Source organism: Ammospiza nelsoni, chromosome W, assembly GCF_027579445.1.
Source record: "Ammospiza nelsoni isolate bAmmNel1 chromosome W, bAmmNel1.pri, whole genome shotgun sequence".
Taxonomy (NCBI): Eukaryota; Metazoa; Chordata; class Aves; order Passeriformes; family Passerellidae; genus Ammospiza; species Ammospiza nelsoni.
In genome coordinates this window covers 10,245,620-10,269,443 of record NC_080668.1, presented here as the reverse complement: position 1 = coordinate 10,269,443, position 23,824 = coordinate 10,245,620, and the positions used below count along the sequence as shown (strand labels likewise).

Sequence of the window (23,824 nt, the reverse complement as noted above, 5' to 3'; positions counted from 1 at the left end):
ATATCTTCTGTTACTGGCCCATTGAGTCTCACTGCATGACTGATAAAATTAATTCATCCCATTGTGAGAAGCTCTGTCCAGGGGGAGGAGCCAAGCATTCCGACCTGGATAGAATCTGAGATTTAGAACACCAGAAGCAGCCTTTTCCCACTGGATTCCAAGAGGAGCAGCTGTCTTCTCCACTGGATTCCCAGAGGAAGGCCAGGCCCATCTATACCACCACTGGACCTTCAGACAAAGACTACATCCTTCTACAGGATCACTGCTTCAACAGAACTATACCTGTCACTCCTGGAGGACTGCAGCCACCATTTAATTGGACTGCTACCAATACCCTGACCCACAGGGTGTCAGGTCGTATTCTGACTCTGTCAGTGTGGTTTTTTTTTTTTTTTTGTTTGTTTGTTTGTACTATTGCAGTTGTATTTTTAATTTTCCTAGTAAAAACCTGTTATTCCTACTCCCATATCTTTGCCTGAGAGACTCTTAATTTCAAAATTATAATAATTCAGAGGGAGGGGGGTTTGCATTTTCCATTTCAAGGAAGGCTTCTGCCTTCCTTAGCGGACACTTTTCTTTTCAAACCAAGACAAGGTCTGATCATGAAAAGTTTACAAACTGTAGTGGCTTAATATCTTATAACTCATCTTCACCAAATGGCTGTCATAAGTCCATACCACTTCTAGTTCAGTGCCTTCAGCTCTTAGATAACTGTAAGAGATGGAGAGATGCTGGTGAGTTGCTGTGTGAGCTACAGAAGTGCCCATAAGACAGCCAGGGTGGTTGTAGTGTCAGTTAAGTAGGCAGCACTGTTTCTGAAAAGGAACATTGCAGAGAACCTGAGAAAACAGCTCTCTTATCTGCTGAGAGTCAGATGTCAAGGGTTGTGCAATTTTGGAGCACTGTTTTGCAAGATCAGGTGAATCTCCAATGCTCTCCCTTGCTCCAGGCCCATGGCTGCTGTCAGGCAAAATACTTACCTTGCTGTCCTTCTGGACCCTGACTGATCGCATTAAGTCAACTATCCAAGGTGCATAGCCTTCTTTGAAGTTGAATAACAAAAGGAGTTGATGGGGGCTCACTGCCCCAGCATGTTGGCAGTTCTGTCTCTTAACAGCCCGTGCCTCATGGCACTCATTTCTGCTTCAATATTTCCAAATATCAGCAATAGCAAGGTACATTTGTGCCTATCTGTGCTGGACCAGATTTGAATTTTTGAGAGACAACACAAGACCTTCTCAAATGAATACTGCTGTACTGAGATAGGTTTACTACTTTGAAGTTACATTGCAGTTGTCCTGATCTGCTAACGAGTTATTAGTGAATAAGTCAATGTTTGATTACTTTCAGGATATTTGAGATAAATGTTCTTAATCTGAAAAGCATGATTAATTTACTACTATTATGCACAAGCAATTTAAAATGTGGCTTTTTTTGTGAGCATTACTTTATTGACCATGGTAGAACAATAGATAAACATTTGTTGGAAAGAGGAGGTTTATTTATATAGAACAGCATGAACCAGCAGAGGAAACACAGAATACATTTCCTTTGAGTAACAGAAATGGATAGGTAAAGTGGGAAAATTTGTTAAAATCTTAGAAAAACATGACACATCCTTTCCCAGATAGGGGTGGTTAGATGCTTAATGGCTTCTGCATACTGATGTGTTCTATGTGTGCCTGGGAAATAAAATAATTTCTGATGGAAAAATCTAGCACAGACGTTTTTACAGAATTGCCTTTTCAAATAAGTGCAGTTTCGGTGCATCAATGAAAGGAGAATAATATTTCTAAGCAATGTCTGATTAAGTATCCATCTGTGTCAGTAAGCATCACAACATTTTTCAGTGCTGTGTTCTCATTTAAGTAAAAAACTGGTCTTTCTCCAGCATCACCTCAAGATTACTTTTTCTAGTACTGTTACTAGAAAAGTGAGTGGCAAGAAAAGAATGTGATTTTTTCAGTATAGCCTCTTCCTCTCTCTGATCTATAAATTTCTCAAGTAGAACTAAATAGGGACATTAGTTTTTCTTTCTTTGAGACAAGGCTTTCCTTGGCATAAACATTTTCCCCTGAACTTTCTTCTTTCCTGCATCAAACTCTGAGTCACAGTAGACTTTTTTCCACTGAGATAAAGACAAAGTTGTATTTTATTTACATACTAATACTCACTCAAATTTTTGATGTCTAAATAGCCAGCTCAGGGGACTTAAAGAGTACAAACCTCACCAGAGCAAGTATTTTTCCATGTATACAGAAACACGGGTTGATGTTGACCAGATGTAGTGTTGTGAGTTTACTAGTCCCTGTGCTGCCATCTCACTGAAAATATAATTCACTGATCACTGTATGAGGGATCAAACCAGCATGGTTTGAGTAGTGTGAAAAATGCCAATCACTTGTTTTAAAATTTTTTAAGTTGAATAGTAATAAAATGGTTATAAAATAGTAATACAAATTAGAGCAATAAGAATTTGGACAATCAGAGTTAGGACAATAAAGGACAATAAAAAAGCAAAGAATTGCGAATGTTCGGATGCTTTCCTCTGGAAAGCATGGGTCGCTAACCAAGGATTAACTCTTAAAAGCAATAGCCTGTTGCATATTCATATATCTCATACATGATTCAAAAATTCTTTTCAAACAAAGGGTGTTTTCTGGTTATTGTCAGCTTCCCCCCTCATCTTGTAAATCAGTCATCTTTGTCCCCACCAAGTCTGGTTCTTCCCAACAAGGAGGCAATAATTCTTCTCTTTGGGATTTTAGTGTCTTGTTGCTGTTATCTCTGTGTGAAGAATTTCTTGAGCTAGTTAGAAAAAGTATCTTACATTGCATAGTTTCTATTTTAATATTATGTTATAGCCTATAACTATATTTAACACACTACTGAAAAGGATTAATACAGTATAACTTTCTAACATAACACATATAATATTCATTTTAATATTTAGGAAAAGCCAATCATCTAATATGCATTTTCCACAAGCAGTTAAAGTTCCTATTTAATGATGAAAAAAATCTTATAAAAACACTGTAATTAGACTGATAGCAGGGTGGCAACATGTAGATGAAACATTTTTTTTTTCTACCTCATAGGCCAGAGAGATGGAAAAGCAAGTACATGTGTTCTTATAGTCCCTTTGGAAGCTGCTATGTAGATGATATTTTCAAGTAGGATATTTGTGGAAAGTCTCTAGTTCATTTTGGCTGCCCTTTAGATTCTTGTCAAGCTCTCTTCTTTGTTCTCTGGGCTAAAAGGCTGAATAGTGCAGAAGCTGTTCTGCACTTATTAGTATGACTATTTAAATATATTCATTTTGGCCAGACTGGTACTCTTTTGATATATGTTTGAGCAACCAAATTTTTCCTTGCATGTACATTTAAAAATTCTTAGAAAAGCTGGGAGTTGCTCTAGCAGGTACAATACAAATCCCACTGTGTATAACACTTGGTTAGTCATTCAGTCATCAAATCTGTGTTTTACTTACACATGTAATAGAAGAATGATTTGATAATGAAGATTTGTGGGTGAAATAGATAGAAATAGTGATTTTATTACAGTATAGGGATGTATTTGTGTCTCAACATGTGTACTCATTTGGGTTTGTTGATGTTGTGCTGTGACCTTGGAAATAAATTGGTACCTACATTAAATTGCACTTTCTGAAAATTCTTATTTTAAGTTGCTTTTAAGAGAGTTTTACTCAGTATTAACAAACATTTTTCCTTTATATATATGTTCTTGTATTTTCCGGTATGTATTTTATTCTTCTTTTTGTTTTTTTGGAAGTAAAATGCTTTGCTGTGTGTTTGGGGTTTTTCTTTCTCATTTAGCAGATTTGAACTTATCTTTCTTTTGTTGTCTGAGATTAACTAACCTTTCTTTCCTTAACACTGGTGTTTCTCTCCCATAAGTATTTTCATCATTCTCTTGCACCATACAGCATTTCATTCATTAGCCCAAAGGAAGCATAAACTCTCTTTTAATTTTCTTTAAAAATGAAGTTTCAAAGTGGGTTAGGGTGGGCAGGACAACACTGAACTTTTCACAGCACCTTTTAGAATCGTGTAAGTAGCCTCATATTGTGCTGCAGATGGAGGGGGGAGAAACAGCATGCAATTACAAACATACAGTTACAGGAAGCTTGGGATGGATCAGGAATCCGATGAAGGATTGTCCAGGTACTGGAAAATCTTTCTGAGCCATCCATGCTTTCTCAGGCTCTTCAAGTACTAATTGCCCTTGTCTGCAAAAATGCATTTTTTAAAAGCAGTAAATTAAAAATTCTACTGATTTTTCTCATCTACGCTTTTTAAAGTGCTGTAAATTTATGATTTCTATACTTCTAAACGCATAAATTATTTGTTCCATACCATTCATCTGTAAGCAAATGTGTTGAATGAAAGATCTTTATTATATGTTGAATTACAAGTGGAGAGGGGCTTCGGCAAGGGGGAATGGCTTCAAACTGACAGAGAGCAGGTTTAGATTAGATATTGGGAAGAAAGTTTTGACTGAGAGTGGTGAGGCACTTGGAGCAGGTTGCCCAAGGAAGTCATTGATGTCCCATCTCTGGAAGTATTCAAGGCCAGGATGGGATTTTGAGCAACTTGGTCTAGTGGAAAGTATCTCTGCCCATGGCAGGGGGTTTAGAATGAGATGATCTTGAAGGTCCCTTCCAACCCAAACCGTTCTAGGATTCTATGAACATACTGTCTATAACTGAAAGCAATGTCTTGTTTAGGTAATACTGTGAAGAGCAGGACTGAGTTATTTAGGTAAATTATTCTTCCTCTTCTGTTCTTGTTTAGGCTGCTGTATTGCTGAAGACCTTATCTAGTTCACCCAATCTTCCAGACCATGTGCTCCATGCTTTGAGACTAGGAGGACCTTAGTGTTCTGAAATGAAGATGGAGACAGTGGGAAAAGCAGAACTTGTTGATTCAGTTCCACCAAAGACTTCTGAAAAGCAAGAAACTGCTCCTGATGAACACGGACCTATAGAACTTGAGATACAAACTCAGAAAGACAACATGCGTGCTGCAGCAGACTCAGTGGTGCTTTCTTCAATGCCTTGCTTACTGATGGAACTGAGGCGAGACTCTTCAGAGTCTCAGGTGGCATTTACAGAGAGCGATAGGCCAATGGGTGGTCGAGTTTATGAGAGTGACTCTTCTAATCACTGCATGCTTTCCCCTTCCTCCAGCGGGCATTTGGCTGACTCAGACACGTTGTCTTCTGCAGAAGAGAATGAGCCCTGTCAAGCTGAAGGTACTGTAGAAGGAGACCTTTCTGCGGTGTCTGGGGCTGCAGTTGGGAGGAAATCCAGGAGATGCAGGTCTGAAAGTGAAACTTCAGTAATGGCTGCCAAGAAAAACCGACAGTCTAGTGATAAGCAGAATGGTCGAGCTACCAAGGTAAAAGGTCATAGAAGTCAAAAGCACAAAGAAAGAATCCGTCTCTTGAGACAGAAGCGGGAGGCAGCTGCTCGCAAGAAGTACAACCTGCTTCAGGACAGCAGTACCAGCGACAGTGACCTGACATGTGACTCAAGCACAAGCTCATCAGATGATGATGAAGAGGTTTCAGGGACCAGCAAGACAATCACTGCAGAGATACCAGGTAGAGGATGCTTTTTAAACTGAACTGTAACACATCTGACATCATTTTTCAGTTGTCATGCTAAATTAGATGAGTCACACTTGAGAAAAAACAGGAGAACTGCAGCTCTGTGTAAATTTGAAGACTGCAGTGTATTAAGACATGGGCAAATGTCCTGAGGTTTCAGATCACTTTTGCACACCAACAAAGCATAGAAATGGTAAATTGGAGGAAGGACTATCTTTGAATTCTGGAATTTTTAGATATTTTCATTTATAAGCCTAGATAAGCTCTTGTTAGTGCTGTCAAATCCCATTAGATGGTGATAATCTAATAAATGCATTCTGAAGATAAATAGCCAGCTTTGCTTTAATATCTCAAGACCACAGATTGGCAGCTGTGTTAAAAATAATGCAGCATACCTCTTGCCTGTATTACAGTAAGGCCCTGTTCATTACTGCACTGTCCTTTCAGCTCTATGTTTCAGTGCATGATAAACCTGCTTAGCCTTATTGTAAGTTCTTGCAGATTGCAGCTGGTCACCTATTTTAGGATATAAATATGAATTTGTTTACTCAGGTGCCCAAGCTATATCCACACCTAAATTTTCAACATCTTAGACAAAGCTGTTACCATTTTCCTATGTCCTAAGGATCTATAATTTCTATAGTTTTAATTTTCTGACACATCTGTGTTAAGATTGTAGGCAGCAAATTATAGGGGCCTTCTCATCATTTTATTAGCAAAAGAAACATTAATTCTTCAAGTTTTTTGTCTGCTGAGTCTTTGTTATCAGCTCAAGTGCTGTGGCCAGGATTTTGTGTGAAAAACTATTTCAGCATATTATACCACAGAACCATCATCATACAGCAATCAAAAATAAAATTACATAAAAAGAAACTTTTTGGCTTGCCAATTTTTACTAGATTACATGCTTTTATGCCTCTTGTGTTAGAAGTTGGGTGTTGCGGCTTTTTTTGAGATAAATATCAGCTTGCATAGGGCAAGAAGATTTAAAGGAAAACTGCAATAATTAGTCTTGAGTTGCTGAACTAATGCTTGCTAGATGAATTAAAATATTTGCAGCAGATTTTGCAAATAACTGTTTTAACTGACTTGGTTATGGTGTATAATTCTGTCATCATGAGAACTGGGATTTTTCCCACATATTGCTAGGAAGCAGGTTGCAAAAAGTAAATGTTTATTATTAGAAAGTCTGTGAAAGGCATAGTCTATAATTATTGTGTAGTAAACTCTTAATAGAGATCTAAAAATATTTGCCAATTTAATAGTTACTCAGACTTCTAGCTTTTATAATTTTATGCCTTTTTCTTTGCTATATTTATACTTTGCTGGGCAATTAAAGCCTCATTTAAAGCCTGTTGAAGAAGACTACTTCATTGAGTTTTGGGACAGGTTTTTCCCCACCTCACAAACCCCACCAAACTTACACAATAAGTCCCCCAGGTTATATTCTTTTTTTTTTAAAGTCATTAAAGGATCTTGTGACCCAGGAAGGCACCACAGGGTATTTTCACATCTGCTTAGATTTCTGACTTCCATTGCAGAGACCTGAAACCACTCTAGTGTCACTAGGCTCTTCTGTATTTGAGTTCTTGGTCTTAACCATGAGATGTTTGCAGTGAAGAGTTCCCATTGCAGTACACAGAAAAACTTGATTATTTAATGATGATTATACTAAGGCCCAGTTTTGCCTGTGATGCAAGATATGAGAGTGCACAAACAATCCTGAGGAACAATGATGCTTATTCATGGCACATATCATTTGCTTTATGCTAAATTCCACTTATGACATTCAAATGTTCGAGCTGTCCTTTTGCTGCAATTAGGTGCAATATGTACCTGCCACATTGTGGTTTTCCTTTAAATAGAAATGACTTTGGGTTGTGGGAAATGTTTTCCAAGTACAAGTGAAAAACATTCTCTATAGACATAAGGACAAGGTTGGCCAAAAATGCATCCTATGCTACTTGTGGTTAATGAAATATTGTGGTCTTAACAGATGCAGTGGAGTTGTGAGTGTGAGTAGGACTTAGAGCTCTCCATTGCAGTGGTAGTTTCACATGCCATTTGCAATCCCTCTTATTGGAACTGGCAAAGTACTTAAATTCTTTTTCTTGACTACAAAGCTGCTTTAGTGCACTTGGTATTACACTGTGAATTGCTTAAAAATTTAGGGAATGAACACATAGAAATTATTATATCAAAAAACATTACTGGAAATTCAGTGCATGAGTGTCCTCTGCACGCAAGTTTAAAGAGGTTTAACTTGATGCTTGAACTTGAGTATCAGGACATAAGCATGAAAAACCTTTTGCAGTTACTTTTGAAAAAGTCTGTATGCATTGATGCAGAAGAGTCTTACAGGTAGTCTGTGTTCCCCTCAGTTTTAGTGTATTTGGACATTTCAGCTGTAGTGCTGGTTACTGTCTCAACATTGCTTATTATTTGGACTGATTTTCAACCACTCTGAAAAATAGCTTTGCCAACAGAGATGCTCTAAAATTTTTAGTGACAGTTAATGTGGCCTTCATGTATGAAGGTTATGCATACTCTGGCTCTTAACCTTCTCTCGGTGTATGTATTGTAACAGCCAACAGTTTGCTTGTATGTGGTCTGAAAATTGAAGTGCCACATTTGAGAATACAGTAGTCTTTCATGTTATGTAACTAAATTTTGTCCATTTAAATAGCATGGGTTTGGCTAAACTAGTAAGGTAAGGAAAATGTTTAGTGAATACATAATGCCATTAAGTTACAAACAGAGCAGTTATGCTGTAGAGAGTCAGTTCTCTCTGCTGAACTCAAATGTCCTGTGCATTAAAATACTGTCATGCTTGGTTTTCTTCTCAAGAAAGATTGAAGAGTAAAGAGTTGAGATCTTACTGGTGATACTTCAATACAAGTATTGTGAGGTCCATAGGACCTAAGCACAATATAAGTAAGTTATTTTATTCTGAATGCTTTCTGTGGTGTTAATTTACACCTGAAAATACAGGTTCAATCTAAACTTCAATGATGCTACTGAGAATCTTCTCACTGAACTGAGCAGTTATAATCTCAGACTCGTTAATTCAAGGGAATGCCAGGATGTTTGAGTTACTGCAGACAAAGAGCAATTTCTTATCTTTTAATGACTGAGCCTCTCTGTTGGCATATAAGATTTTGCCATTCTTAAACACTAGATAGCATTTATAGCCTAAGAGGACGATCTTTAAATCCTTGAATAGGTTCTGCTAGATCTGCTGCTGTTGAAAGTTTTTCCTTTAAACAATTTTGAATTTGACCATACAAATTAACTCTGAATGAAATTGGCATGAGAGCAAGTTGGGGAATCAATATTTATTTCTATGCAAACACTTTTTTTTGAAAGAACAAAAAGGTTTTTAAAAATTCAAGTATAATAGAAAGATATTGGCATTTCACCATTATTGTGCTTTTTACAGCTCAGAAAACTTTGAAGTGAAATAAGGGTGACTCATGTTTCAGGCTTTCAGAAGAATCTGTTGAAAAGTTTGAGTGCTGACATTGAAAATGTGTTGCAGCTCACTTTGTTAAAAAAAAAAGGGAAAAAAAATTACTTTTTTTTAATATTAAGAAATCCAAAGGGGAGGGCACAGTGTGTATGTATGAGGGACTCTCAAGCAGGTTACTTCCTCTCAAGAACTGTACATAGACCTTGGAAAAAGCATCTTGCAAGGGATAAATTTGGTTCAAGCAACTCAGGATGACACTTATAAGAACAGGGAGGAAAAAAGAATCTGTTAAGGAGGATTTGCTGTAAGATACTCATTTGCAAATGTCAGTAAGCATAACAACATGGAGGAATACACCATTGCTAGTTAGAATGAAGATGTAACATATCTCCTTAAATTGTTGTCTTGTCAGAATTCCTATATTAAATAACTGTAGATTTGGTTATTATTTAGATGATACTTAATAGATCACATAGTGTCAATGCATTTCTTAAGTGCTGTTTTGCAGGAGGTAGTGTTTTGCGGAGATAAACAAAACTCCACAACTTTTGTGAAAGTTGTAAAGCCGGTATGTTTATTACAGCTCTGGACGCATGTGGGAATCGTTCCCCTAAAATGCAATGACATGCGTACCTCTGGGAACTCGAGATCCCTTTTTATCCTTTGCTCGAATCCGGACGCATGCAATTTCACAATAGGTTCATACATATTCATTTTTACAAATTTCACGTGACATTTGCCCTTAGTTCTTCTTTATCAGAAAGAATTCCTAGGTCAGGTTGGCCTGCTCTCACAGCAGTTTCTCTGTCTCTCTCTGTCTCCCTCCCCTTATCTCTGTCCTTCACTGAAGCAGTTTCTCTGATCCTAGGCTTTTTACGAGAACAGGCAGTCAGACTAAATAGCTATGTTTTCAAACTACATACTTAACTCAAAGATGTACATTTCACCTAAATCAAAATGGATTTCTACTCTGGAGAATTTCTACTCTGTCTCAGTAGTTTTGAAAATAAGCTACGAATCTTGGCTTCTGACCCCTTTTGTAATTGCAAATTTCTCTGTGTTTTAACTTGGCATAATTAAAAAAAAAACTATAGAGTTGTAAGTTTACAGATAGCAAAGAGACCAGTTAGATAAATGCTAATATCTTTAATATAAAATGCATTTTTATTAGGCTTGATTTTTTTTTAATGCTGAAAGCCACAATTAAAGAAAAGATTGAATAAGGCTTGTTATAAGACCTGCAAGGGGAGCATTTGAAACACTGATTTGCTGCTACTGTATATTGTAGATGTACTATGAACGATGCCTTTTGAAAATAGTATTGTAGGGTACTATATATTTCAATACCTAGTTTCTTAAGTTTGCAAAACATTTTCATCAACTTTGACCATGATAGTTCATTCCTAACTTTAAAAACTTGGCTAGGTTGTCTCACATGCCATCATCAATAGTTTTTATTTAAATTGCAATTAAAACTTACTCAATGTTACTCAGAGGTGTCTGTTCATAAGCCTGTGGAAATCAGAAAGACTGTCATTTAGTTATTTGATTTTAGGATAAGATCCCTGACTAAAGATGATCAGTATCATATTGGATGTTCAATACTAGGAGTATATGAATGGAATGAATATTTTTTTTCAGGGAGGAAAAAGACATTGAATATATAAAAGGAACCACATTTTAGGAAAAAGGTACCATTTTATGTAATTATTTTAGTTAAAATGCAGTCAGAGGAATGTTAATTAGTTACTATAAAGTCTATATTTATTTTTGAGTAGAAGACATGAATGCTAAATTTCCAGTTTGTCTGATAGGTAAACAGATGAGGGTTTAATAGAATATTTTTAGCCTCTGATGGGTAGTGTTGCTGCTGCTCGGAAAAAAGATTATAATCCTGGGCTTTGTTTAGCTGTTACTGAAGGTCTTATATATACCTCATTTATATAGCTCCAAAAAAAGAATGTGTTGTTAAGCAATACTGTAATTTAATGTACACACTGAAATCCGAAAAAAAGATTCAGTGCCTTATATTTTTATTAGTAAATATTTGGTTAGGTTGTGCAATGATTTCTCTCATTCTTAGGATATTTTCTATTATTCTTAAGCTAGAGGATCCCACAAGTTTCATATTTACATATTAAATTGTCAGGTTCTGTAGCTGCTTTGTGTATTGTAATATGATGCTTGTCTTGTTTCAGAATTACCTTAGGTAATGTTTGTGTGTTCGGATGGCATGCACATATAGTTTATTATTCCTCAAACAGGTACAAAGTCTCTGAGTTTTTTTGGTTTTATTGCTTCCTAGATGATTCCTCTAAACATAAAAATATAGATACTGCTGCCTTTTGTTATTGATATGTAGAGTAAGGTAATAAGGATGGCCTTTTCTTCTTGCTGCTAAAGTTCTTTCTGATAATCCCAAAACCAGTCATTTTAACCATCATTTTGATGGATAGAAGGAAGGAGAACAATTTCCTTCAAACTATGCCCTGTTTTCTGCCTTGCCTAGGATTAATGCTAGGAATGCTGCACAGCTGGTGGCTCATGTGAGGAAAGGCACATTTCTAGTTGTTGTGAGGTTGATCACCCCTACATGTCATGTGTATTAACCCTGTGATGGAGCTGCGTCCATCAGACCTAACAGAGGTTGCTTTTACCTCATATATTAGCATAGCATTCACTTTTCATGCTTGTGTGTTTTTATTTTCTTTATTGGTATTTGTGTTTTCCAAAATTAGACCAAGAGCTTTGGGCTTAGCTACTTTGGATGCTGCTGTCACTATATCAGCCTTTCTCTCATGTAGAATTTTGTCTGTGTTTAACAGTCTGTTATAAAAGGGTTCAAGTATGTAAGTACAATATGCATAATTATTCACATTTAAAGTTAATAGTATTTTGGATCACAGCTTAACAGAACTAAACATGTTATGATGTTTTTTGCCACCTTCAGTTGAATTAAAAACAGAAATTGCAAGGGAATTGGACTAATTTAGTTTATTTTTAAAATCAAACCTTTGACAGAATTGTCTGAGAATTCTAGAATAAGAATAATTTTGAAGCCAAAATGTCTATTGTTATAATAGTGGGTGTAAATTTACACAGTGGGTGTAACTTGTTTTTTTTTTACAGTAATACTGTTGGCTGATATTTGCTAATTCCTCCCCAATTGTCATATCTAAGAGATAGCATTAGAAAAGTTGTTTTCTTGACTTAGCATGCCTTAATAAGCAATAATATGTTCTTACTTAATGATATCTTATCAAATGGCCTCAATGTCTTTAAAGCTGGCTTCAGTCATGCTGGGGGATCTGGAGAAACGACCAGGGAAATTCCAGGATTGCTTGACAGGGGCACCATGTGGGATAGGAACTGCATAGGCAATGTCCTGGAAGAGGCCATGAACTGCTTTGCCAAGATGCAGAGGCAGACATGATGGTGTTCACAGGGGTTTTCAGATGAGGGAAGAGACGAGGATTTGACTCCATATTTCAGAAGGCTTGATATATTATTTTATGATATATATTACATTAAAACTATACTAAAAGAACAGAAGAAAAGGTTTCATGTCAGAAGGCTAGCTAAGCTAAGAATAGAAAAGAAAAGAAGAATGATAACAAAGGTTTGTGGCTCGGACACTGTGTCCAAGCCAGCTGGGCTGTGACTGGCCATTAATTCCAAACATTCACATGAGACCAATCTCAGACCTGCCTGTTGCATTCCTCAGCAGCAGATAACCATTGTTTACATTTTGTTCCTGAGGCCTCTCAGCTTCTCAGGAGGAAAAAACCCCAAGGAAGGATTTTCATAAAAAGATGTCTGCGACAAGACAGAGGAGAAATTTCGCATGTGGATAGAAAAGCTTACTCGTCTTGACATGGACAAAGAAAGCAAGCAACAACTGGAGCCCAGAGAACCTAAAATTCAACTAGTTGTCCAAAGAACCCCCCCTACCACACAGTCAGGGGCTTTCATACAGATGCCTGATAGCCAAGTACTTTCACAGCAGTTGTTTAATTTTTACATGGGCTATCAAAATGTCAGTGCTACGTTAGAGTTTCCTGTGATTTTTAATAACAGTTTTTTACCTATCTTTTCAGAGAATGGGAATATTGCAGAGCCTGATCTGAATGAATAATAAACTGAAAAAAAAAATACTCATCTTTGCAATTTTGATGTTACTTTGGATTATGCTAAAAACAAGGTTTCCTTTTCTCTCCATATGTTTGTTTTGTTTTCTCTTTTGGGTTTTAATACCATGGTGTTTTTTTTTTTTCGTTTTTCATTTTATAGCGAATATATATGTTGTTTATGCATGTGTCAGCACGCACATATAAACACCTTTAAAGATTCGTAGGGGAAACTACCCTCAGCTTTCAGCACCAAACTTGAGAAAATATAACTTAAAATCCTTGTTTAGATAACCCAAAATCAGTAGAGCTATGTTTGCTACAGTAGGAGCATTCATCCAGATGCTCTTTTTGCATGTTAAAACATTTATATAAGTACCAGACTAGATACAAACTCATAGCATTTTCTTAACTATGTTTACTTCTGAGTTTTTCAGCTTGAACATGTCATACATTAGTGTTCTTTTTCATTTTAGGCAGAAATAATAAATAAGCTTACCTTTAAGATTTAGCTATACATAACAAATGTGCACAACTGATTTTTTTTTGTCTCCCAATTAGTGGTTAATTTTCTGTCTAGAGTTTTTATTAATGTCTCTGCTGTGTTGCACATGGCATATTTATGGAAGCAGCTGTCTTATATTGTGTGCACAAATAGGCACATGTACAAATATATATATATATGTTTGGTTTGGGTGGAAGTAATCTCTCATTTTAGGTGTTTAATTTGCTGCTCCCTGGATCTCCTGAATCAATGGGAAGAGAGAAGCACCTACAGAGGACACCTTCTGGCAGTCTTTCTCTTGTATTAGTTGTCTAAACCTTCCTTATCAACAGTTTAGAATAGATAACTTCTGGCTGCAATGAGGTAAATTACACCCAACTGCATGTGCATGCATGACCTGTGTCCACAAATGACTTCTGCTTTCTTTCTGTTTATGCAATCAAACTGCATTCTTCATGATGGAATAAAAATAGTCTTGTCAGTCCCTAAGATAAGCAGCTGTCAATGGAAGGATTGAGCCTTAACACAGGATGTTAGAGGAAGGCCTGACAGTCAGGTAAATAAACTGCAGTGGTCTGGAGATTGCTGCTCTAGGTCAGACAGCAAGAGCTTCTTCTGAATCATGTTTGAATGCTACTGAAATAATTATTTGTTTGTGATGGGGAATGCCAGAACATTAGTTTCATTTAATGAATGCAAAAACTTGCTATTTTATGGATCTTTTTATACTAATAGTTATCCTAAATAGACAGGCTTGAAACTGTGATATTTAAAGTTGGATTGATTTAAACTATATATTAGAATTCTCTATTTAATTTTTACTATTATGACTATACACTGGAATTTTATTGGTTACCTTTCCATTGAGACCTATCTTCATGTCAAATAACTTCTCTGTAGCTGCCAAAAATGTATATTTTTCATCAGTTAAACTTGCTAAAAGATTCTAATGCAAATTAAATCAGAATTTTACTAATGGAAATTGAAAGTCTTCATAGAAATAGTTTAAGTAAAGAGAATGCTATATGTCTCCATAAGCTCTGTTATTTTGCTTTTTGAAAGAGACATTTTTTTCCTAATTATTTTAGTGTAATTCCTTTTCTTTCTATGGGAAATATCCACTGTATCTTCTGTAAGTCTGATTTTTAATTTTTTTTAATCTCCCTGAAGTCAGTGGGAGTTTTTTCATCAATTTTTATTGGGGTTTGGATCAAACATGTAACAGAAACTCAAGAAATTATTTTTTTTTAATCAGTATAATAACACTGGTGGTTTTACATTATTCGTGGCCTAGACTTTTATTTTAAGTATATGATGCCTTCATTAAAAAAAATTAGATTAGAGAGCTGTATTATTTTCAGAGTAACTGTTTGAAAGACTCTGCAGGAGATCATTTTAAGTACTGGAATGATTTCTTGCCAGATTACCTTCATGTATAATTTTGATAAAGATTTTGATATGAGTTTCTATCTTGGTTTGAAAAGACAGGTGAGGCAGTAGCCTCCCCTGAAATGGAAAATGTAAAACCCCTCCCTCCAAATTGTTATAATTTTGAAATTAAGGGGCTCTCAGGCAAAGATATGGAAGTAGGAATAACAGTTCTTTATTAGGGAAGAAAATAAAAAAATAAAATAAACAATGCAGTAATACAAAACAACACTGATATAGTCAGAATACAACCTGACACCCTGTGGGTCAGGATGTTGGTAGCAGTCCAATTAAATGGTGGCTGCAGTCCTCCTGGAGTGACAGATGTGGTTCTGTTGAAGCAGTGATCCTGTAGAAGGGTGTAGTCTTTCTCTGAAGAGCCAGTGGTGATGTAGATGGGCCTTGTCTTCCTCTGGGAATCCAGTGGAGAAGACAGCTGCCCTGGTGTCCCAAAATCTCAGATTATATCCAGTTAGGAATGCTTGGCTCCTCCCCCTGGGTGGAGCATCTCACAATGGGATGATGTAATTTTTATCAGTCATGCAGTGAGACTCAATGGCCCATTAACAGAAGATATTTCCCCGAGGGAGGATTGGTTTGTGGAAGAGATAATGAAAACTGCCCAATTAGCAGAAAATAACTGCACCACCTCTAACAGATGGCCAATAGAATACACACTTATCTTACAATCCAGGACAGCTTGTTAGAAAAATCCCTTATCTAAAATTATGTGCATTTCAGGTAAAAGTTAAACAAGTTATTCTATGTTTGATTGTAATTTAATAAACTTGTTCTCATCTCTTTAGCATTTAATATCCTTCAGGGTAGATTATTTGCTGAAATATATGGAAAAAATAAATCAAATGCTTCTGGTGTTCAAAGACTAAATATATATATATATATATATATATATATATATATATGTATGTATACCTTTATGATGATGATAAGAGCAGCATATTTTAAAGCATGAGAACTTCACAAGTGTTCCCATGCATGTAGAACCACCTTTTTGCTGTGACTTCTTTCTTTCAATGTGTAAGAGTCCCTGTACTGGCTTAAGAATGGTATTCTCCAATTTAGTGTTCACACTGAAACCACTCCTAACTACTTGCCGCTTGCTCACAGAGAATTGGAGGCACAAAAGGTAAAGATCATGGGTTGAGATAAGAACAATTTCCTGGAAACAGCAATGAGATAAGAAAAGAAACAGTAACAGCTAGGATACTAATAACAAAAGTGTACAAGAGAGGCAAGTAATTCACTGTGCAAATGCTCACCACTGTACCACCAACAGAGCCTGACAACATGCAACTGCTGCCACATTACCTCAAATCAAAAGGGACCCCTTTCCCATTCCCAAAAAAACTTGTGTGAAAGAGTATGGAATAACCTCCTGGTCCTAGCCATGACCCATCCTGGCTACTGTAAAAATTAACCCTGTCCTGGACAGAACCAGGACATTATCCAGTACTTATTCTACACCATCTATGTTATGCCCAGATCGTACACCTTCCGACTATATACACATGCGCACATGTATATAGTCAATGGCTGTCCCCTCCAAGATGTTTGTTGAGTTTATTTAGTCCATGACTGTGGGTTCTATCCATCCTAGATGTCTTTGTGGGCAGAAGGGCTTGTGAGTTGTTAGCTGGTTACTGTATCACGAGCTCATGACTGGTGTATCTGGAGCAGTCCCTCCCCATTGTCCATGGTAGTTATGGCATACAGTGGCAGTGTCATTACTCAACTAATATTATACAGTTCAACACTGGTGACTGTTCTCACCCAAAACTCAAATCTCCTTAAGATATACATTGTGTTTCCCTGTCCCTCTGCATTACCCACCCAGGCCCTCAAGCAAAAACAATCCCACAGATGGGTTTGCCTTTGCTTGAGGCAGGACTAATCCAAACTGTCTTTCCTAACACATTCCTCATATATACCATGGGGACTTTATCCCCTCCTATGGCACGTGGTGGTTTTGATTGGGCAGGGCCAGCTCAATTGGCAACACCTCTAGTGTTAACTGACCAGGTGGCCTTTGCTATATGTAGATCCCAATGTTTGAAGGTTCCCTCACCCATTGCTTTCAGTGTGGTTTTTAACAGTCCATTGTACTGTTCAGTTTTCCCAGAGGCTGGTGCATGATAGGGAATATGATACACCCACTCAATCCTGTGCTTTCTGGCCCAGGTGTTTATGAAGCTATTTTTGAAATGAGTCCCATCATCCAACTCAGTTATTTCTGGGGTGCTATGTCACTGCAGGACTTGCATTTCAAGGCCCAAGATGGTGTTTTGGGCAGTTGTGTGAGTCACAGGATGTGTGTCCAGCCATCCAGTGTTTGTTTCCAACAATGTAAGCACATAGTGCTTGCCTTGGCAGGTTTGTGGGAGTGTGATATAATGAATCTGACAGGCTTCCCCATATTTATATTTTAACTATTGTCCCCCCCATACCACAGAGGCTATACCTGCTTGGCCTGCTTGATTGCAGTGCATGTTTTACAGTTATGGATAACCTGGGAGATAGTCTCCATGGTTAAGTCCACCCCTTGGTCACAAGCCCACCTGTATGTTACATCTCTTCCCTGATGACCTGAGGAGTCATGGGCCCACTGAGCCAGAAATAATTCAACCTTATGGTGCCAGTCCAGATCTACCTGAGACAGATTCTTGGCAGCTGGATCTACCCGTCTGTTGTTGGGATGCTCCTCATTAGCCCAACCCTTAGGTATGTGTGCATCCACATTATGGACTTTGACAGCCAACTTCTCTACCCAGGCAGTGATCTCTTGCCACAATTCAGCAGCCCAGATGGGTTTTCTTCTGCACTGACTATTGGTCTTTTTCCATCGGTCCACCCACCCCTACAGAGCATTTGATACTATCAACAAGTCAGTGCAGAGATGTAGTGTTGACCATTTCACTCATTCAGCTGGAGCCAGCTGGATATCTTTCAGCTCTGCAACCTGACCTGATCTGGCTTTGGGACAGTTTGTGATGATCTCCAAGATCCCAAGGCAGTTAGGATTTCCTATCTGAGATTACTGTGTGATCAGTGATCCACTTAATTCACAAAGCACCAGTGGCATGATGTGTTGAAGGGGCTTCCCCTTTAAACACCCAGCCCAGCACTGCCAGTCAGGGTGCCAGGGGGAGCTGTACTTTGGTGTCAATCACTTCTGAAGCAGTGTGAACCCCTTCATAAACTGCCAGTATCTCTTTTTCAGCTGGGGTTTAACAGGCCTTGGATTAATTGTATCCCTGACTCCAGAATCTGAGGCCATGTTCAAGTCTCCCAGGGTACTTCTTTTCAGAGACTCCAGGAAGGACCATTCTTCCCAGCTGTGGAGTAAAGCATGTGCCTCACACCCTGTCCTGACTGGCCCAAGGGCTACTGCATGAACAATTTCCTGTTTAATTTGTCCAAAAGCTTGTTGCTGTTCAGGATCCCACTTGCAATCATTCTTTTTCTGGGTCACATGATAGACAGGTCTGTTCTTACTGAAGTTCCAGCATGTCCAGCACAGCGGCACTCAGTGATGGTGTGACTTTGATCAGGCCACGATAGTCCACTGTCAGCCTCCACTCTCCATTGTACTTATGTGCTGGCCATATAGAACTATTAAAGGGTGAATGAGTCTTGCTGACCAATCCCTGGCTCTCCAGTTCACAAATCATCTCATGGATGAGAGTCCAAGTTAGTGTGGTGTTGTCAACGGTGCAGTGTTGTGGAAGTGATTGGTACCTGTTGTTCTTGGAGCCTCAGCAGTCCCACAGCAGAAGGGTCCTCTGAGAGACCAGGCAAGGTATTAAGCTCTCTAATTTCCACTGCCTCCACAGCAGCTATCCCAAAAACCCCACAATACCCTTTTGTGTCTTTGAAATACACTCTCCTGAGGTAATCTATGCCAAGGATGCATGGAGCCTCTGTGCCAGTCACAGTGGGGTGGTTTTGCCATTCATTCCCTGGTCAGGCTTACTTCAGTTCCAGTACAGTCAGCTGTTGGAATGCCCCTGTCACCCCAGAAACAGAAATAAATTCTGTCCCTACATATTTCAGTGGCTTAGGGTACATTGTACATTGTCGACTGAAGCCTTATACTCCTGTTGGTCTGACATGCCAGGCCATCAGATCCACACAGTCCAGTAGATCTGACTGTCCCTTTTGTCCACCTGGCCTGAGGCAGGGCCCCTCTTGTTCTGATCTGATATGTGGGGTCATGGTTGGAGACCCAACACAACACCAGTGGGTCATTAGCAAACAGACACGAGTTTAATATGGCTGCCCCTTTTATAGGGCTTTGGATTTCCCGGGTTTAGAATTGGATGAGACCTCTCTCTGCCCAGCAGTGTATCTGCATCTTAGCTAGAACAGGGTTGGCTGAGGTCTTTGCTTGGGTTTGAATCCAACCCATCCCGCCTTATCTGAGGACTTGTTTCCTTCTAGGTTGGTTGAGTTTAGGGGGCCACTTCAGATCAGCTGCAATGCAACAACACTGGTCATAGTACTTGTTGCTCACTTCATGTAAATATGCATTGGAGGTCCCTTCAAGAGGATCTGAAAAAGCATCAGCCCTTTTTTCTGTCTGAGGACTTGCCCACTAGAAACTGGTGCAGCATTTATCTGTGAAGAATTTCCTGTGGTGGTTCTTCTTCCTCTCATTTCACATCTCCATGCTGCTAGGCCAGGGGCAGATTTCAATCCCACTTCCTCATGTCTTCTCCATGGTCACGTGTTGTCATTATATTGCAAAGGTTCCATATTACTAGAATTTCATGCCTCCTTGATGTTTCTTGTAGGCAGCTCCTGTAAGCACTGACTCTTTCTTCTTCTTGCAGTAGCCAACTGACTCCAGTTCCCCTCAACCAAACCATCCACTCTTTTATAACACTCTTCTTATTGGCTACAGCTGTGGCCTGTTAAAATCAGGCCTGCTCTTAATCTTTAATAATTAACCCAGCTGCAACTCTTTAGGGGGTAAGATTACTTTCTATACTACCTTTGTTATATTCTATCCCCCTACAGTCATGCAGGTAAAACCACAGCTTACCTGGTGGTGTGTACCCTTTCTAGCAGGGGAGCGCTTGCCCCAGTAGCAGAGACTGGTCTGTTCTTGCAGGGCATGGGACATTTCCTTCCTAACTTGCTTGAGTCTTTCAAGTCTGTCTGCAGTCTTGGACAATTGTTACAGAGCTGAGGTGCAGGTGAGTAGGGAGGAAAAAAGATGAGATTGCTGGAGTCAAGTAGTCAACTAAAGCACCGATTGTTCTTCTTTCATTGACATCAATGCTAACAAGTTGGTGTACGATGATGATACACTGTACAAACTTCCATCACATGGACTGTGTACACTGGACCTCATCTGGATCTAGAGGGGACTGCTTGGTATTTGAATCCCTATAGATTACATCCAGCACAGCTAATTCTCTCAGATACTGGATACCTTGCTCCATGGCATTCCACCTGCTTGGGTGCACTACTGCATCATCCTTGAGAGAATACCTTTCCCTCACGCTTGACAGGTGTCGCTTTCAGAGGCTGAGAGTTCCTGTTCTTTTCCCAATCCCCTCATCAATGCCCATGGATGCCAGTTGCTTGGCTTTACTACCATCTAGTTTCATGTTATGAGCCATGATATCACAGCATGGGAGCAGCCAGGTCACCAGGGGCTCACCTGATTGGTGACTGAAATCTTTTTGCATGTCTTGCAGCTCACTCAGGGATAAGGATCAGACTCTTATCTCTGACTCTGCATCTTCCTTCTGCTGCAAGGGCCCTACTTTCTTTTCATCCCCCACTAAGCAAACTGATTTTGTCTTGGATTTCTTCTGTATAGGAGTGACTGCTACTGGTACAAGTTGCTCCTCTGGTTCAGCTGCAGTTTGAGTTGCCACAGTGACTGTTGGTCTGCTTTTCTCCTCCTCCCTCTGAGGATTCAGTCTAGTATTGAGCCATGTCCAATAAATAGTAGCCAACTCCCAGCATGTTGCATAACTTTGCGCCTCTCTGGAATTTCCACATCATTTTCCTTTCACATATTTTTTCACTTTAGGAAGGTCCTGTAGTTCAGGGGTGAATTTCCAGACTATCAGAGAAGTCCTCCAAATACTGGCCCATTTCCTCCCACATTCCATACCACCTATGACTATCCACCTTCGAGGCAGATCTTTGAATGACCTCCCTAGAAATCTCTTTTGTGACTCTAAATGGGGTGTGGACCTCACTGAGGAGACCTGGCAGACTTAGCAACAATAACATGCTTTCCTTAGCATTCAAAGGAAATTCAAAATTCTCAGAACCTTTTCTACCAGGCCTGAAGGAGGAAAAGGGGGTGAAAGGCTGGGGAAAGTCATCCTCCCCTGTTCCCTCCACAGACTGGGTATGATTATTAGTGCACTCCTAAAAGTAGTGCCTGAAGCAAGGGTAGGAGAGCAGCACTGAATACACATCCCAAATGACACTCATTGCCCTTGATGTTATCATGTCATAAGGTGATATCCCTCAGTACAGCAACAAAGAAATCCTGATCCCTTCTCCCTGCTCTGAAAAAGACCACTGTGATGGGCACATTGCATATACAAAGAATATATACAGGATTAGGTTCCACAATCACGTGAATGAACAGACCAAGCAACATTGTGACCAGTGGTTCATTGCCTCATACAACAGATGCTTAGATCAAATTTGTTTCCAACCCGATCGAGGCAGATCTGTTGCTATCTCAACCCTTTGTGCCTCACATTGGGCACTAAATACGACTGTCATGGTTTAGGAATGATATTCTCCGATTTAGTGCTCCCACTTGCTCACTCCACCCTCCCTCTCCTCTGCTGGTCTGGAGAAGAGAATTGGAGAAACAAAAGGTAAATATTACAGGTTGAGATAACAATTTCCTGGAAACAACATAAGGAACAGTAACAGCAACAATATTAATAACAAAAGTGTTCAAGAGAGGTGAGTGATTCACATGCAAATGCTCACCGCTGTACCACCAACAGAGCCTGACAATACCAGACCTTTGTCTGGTCTGGGAAGGTCTCTTCCCTCCTTCCCAGAAAATGACCTTGAGGTGGTATAGAGTAACCTCCTGGTCCTAGCCATGCTGATCCTGGCTACTGCAAAAATTAACTCTGTCCTGGCTGGAACTAGGACAGCCACTTAACACAGTATGTGTAAAAGCATGACTTTAACCTTTTTTATAAAATAGTATATATATGGAGCAATTAGGTATTTGTAAACAAATTTTGTAAGGAGATCAGTTTAACTTATTTATCTCTCAGACTGAAACACCTTTATATACAGATCTCATAAATGGATAATAGCTTTGTTTGGAATGTAGCCAGTGAAATTTCTGCCAAGCTTAAATGTCTCAGTTAGGTAGTTAAAAATTAAAATTGTAATAATTCTGTGTATTAATAGATAAAATTTGGATTTGGTTAGTAAGAGCCAAATTTTAAAACCTTTTAATTTCATCAATTTCAGTTAATTGTTTATTTCAGTGCAAGCAACTTTGAATGTGAAAGAACAAGCAGAGGATGACAGCAGCTGAGCATAGATTTTAAAGTTGTGTTCTTTCCAGGATAAAATTATCCCAAGGTACCCAGAAGACTGAGGGAATAGTTAATATTAGATATAATTTAAACTTAATTTCCCCATAAAACCTATCTAGTGTTAAGAACACTTGTGCAGGATCAATGGTTGTAAATGGTAAATATTAATTTCTTTGGTCACTCTTTTCTCTTGCCTCAAAACTGGAGCCAGGTCTTCAGCTATCATAAATCAGCTCCTCTGAAACGAAAAGTGTTTGTTGATTTACACAGCTGAATAGCTGGTCGATGAGCTTGTTTTCCATGTGAAGCAGTATGTTTCTCTGCGAACTGAGAGGGGAACCCCGCCTTTCTGTTGTTTTTCTGGTGTAGTATAATCTACCTGATGAAGGATTTGGCAAGCTGTGGCATTAAACAGGAACATCTCTTTTCTTGCTTTGTATTGTGAATTCGAGAGATTCAGAGCCCTGAAGAAACCAACCTTCAGATACCAATAGTAGTGATGAGTCTGCATTTTTAATAAGTGTGCGACAGACTTTGGCATCTCTTTGAGAAAACAGATTCCCAATACATATTTGCAGATTATGTTTTTTTTTCTTCTGGGAATTCTTTTGCTATATTAAATGCAGCCATATGTTTGTCATGATTTCCATTATAAGGTCTTATTTTTAAAGGACTTTGACTATGAATTTTTGGGAAGTTAAACTTGCTTCAGCTGAAATTTTCATATAAATTTTAACCTCATCCATTCTGTATTTCATTAAATCAGTCTGACTTATTTTAAGATTATCAGAAGGAAACTCCTACTTTCCAACTCAGTTACATTTTGAATGTATGTTTATGCTCACATCTCAAGAAATTACTTGAAAACTACCAAATGTAACAAGTAGAGGAGAAATCAGTAGTTTTTCACAGATGTGGAGAATCACAGATGATAAGGTTTCTCTAATTTCCCTAGGTTTTATACTTCATAATGAAGTAAAGAAACACTCCATTTTCTTTAAAGAATTTTACTTATGGTTTCAAAGATTAAATACATTGACTCAGATTACCTGGTGTAAACTGGTGTAATGCTGGTGTATACTCCTAGACGTCAGAGAATCAT

At 38.5% G+C, this 23,824-nt stretch overlaps 1 protein-coding gene across 4 annotated transcripts in view; it reads left to right on the top strand.

The window, feature by feature from the left end:
• The first annotated feature begins 4,612 nt into the window (after positions 1 to 4,612).
• Positions 4,613 to 23,824, top strand: part of LOC132086205 (protein ARK2N-like) — a 75,631-nt gene continuing 56,419 nt past the window's right edge. For all 4 annotated transcript variants that reach the window (XM_059491687.1, XM_059491684.1, XM_059491685.1 and 1 more), the window contains exon 1: positions 4,613 to 5,625. In XM_059491687.1, coding sequence (XP_059347670.1) covers positions 4,908 to 5,625 — 718 coding nt within the window. In that variant the 5' untranslated portion in view covers positions 4,613 to 4,907. The remainder of the gene's footprint in view (positions 5,626 to 23,824) is intronic.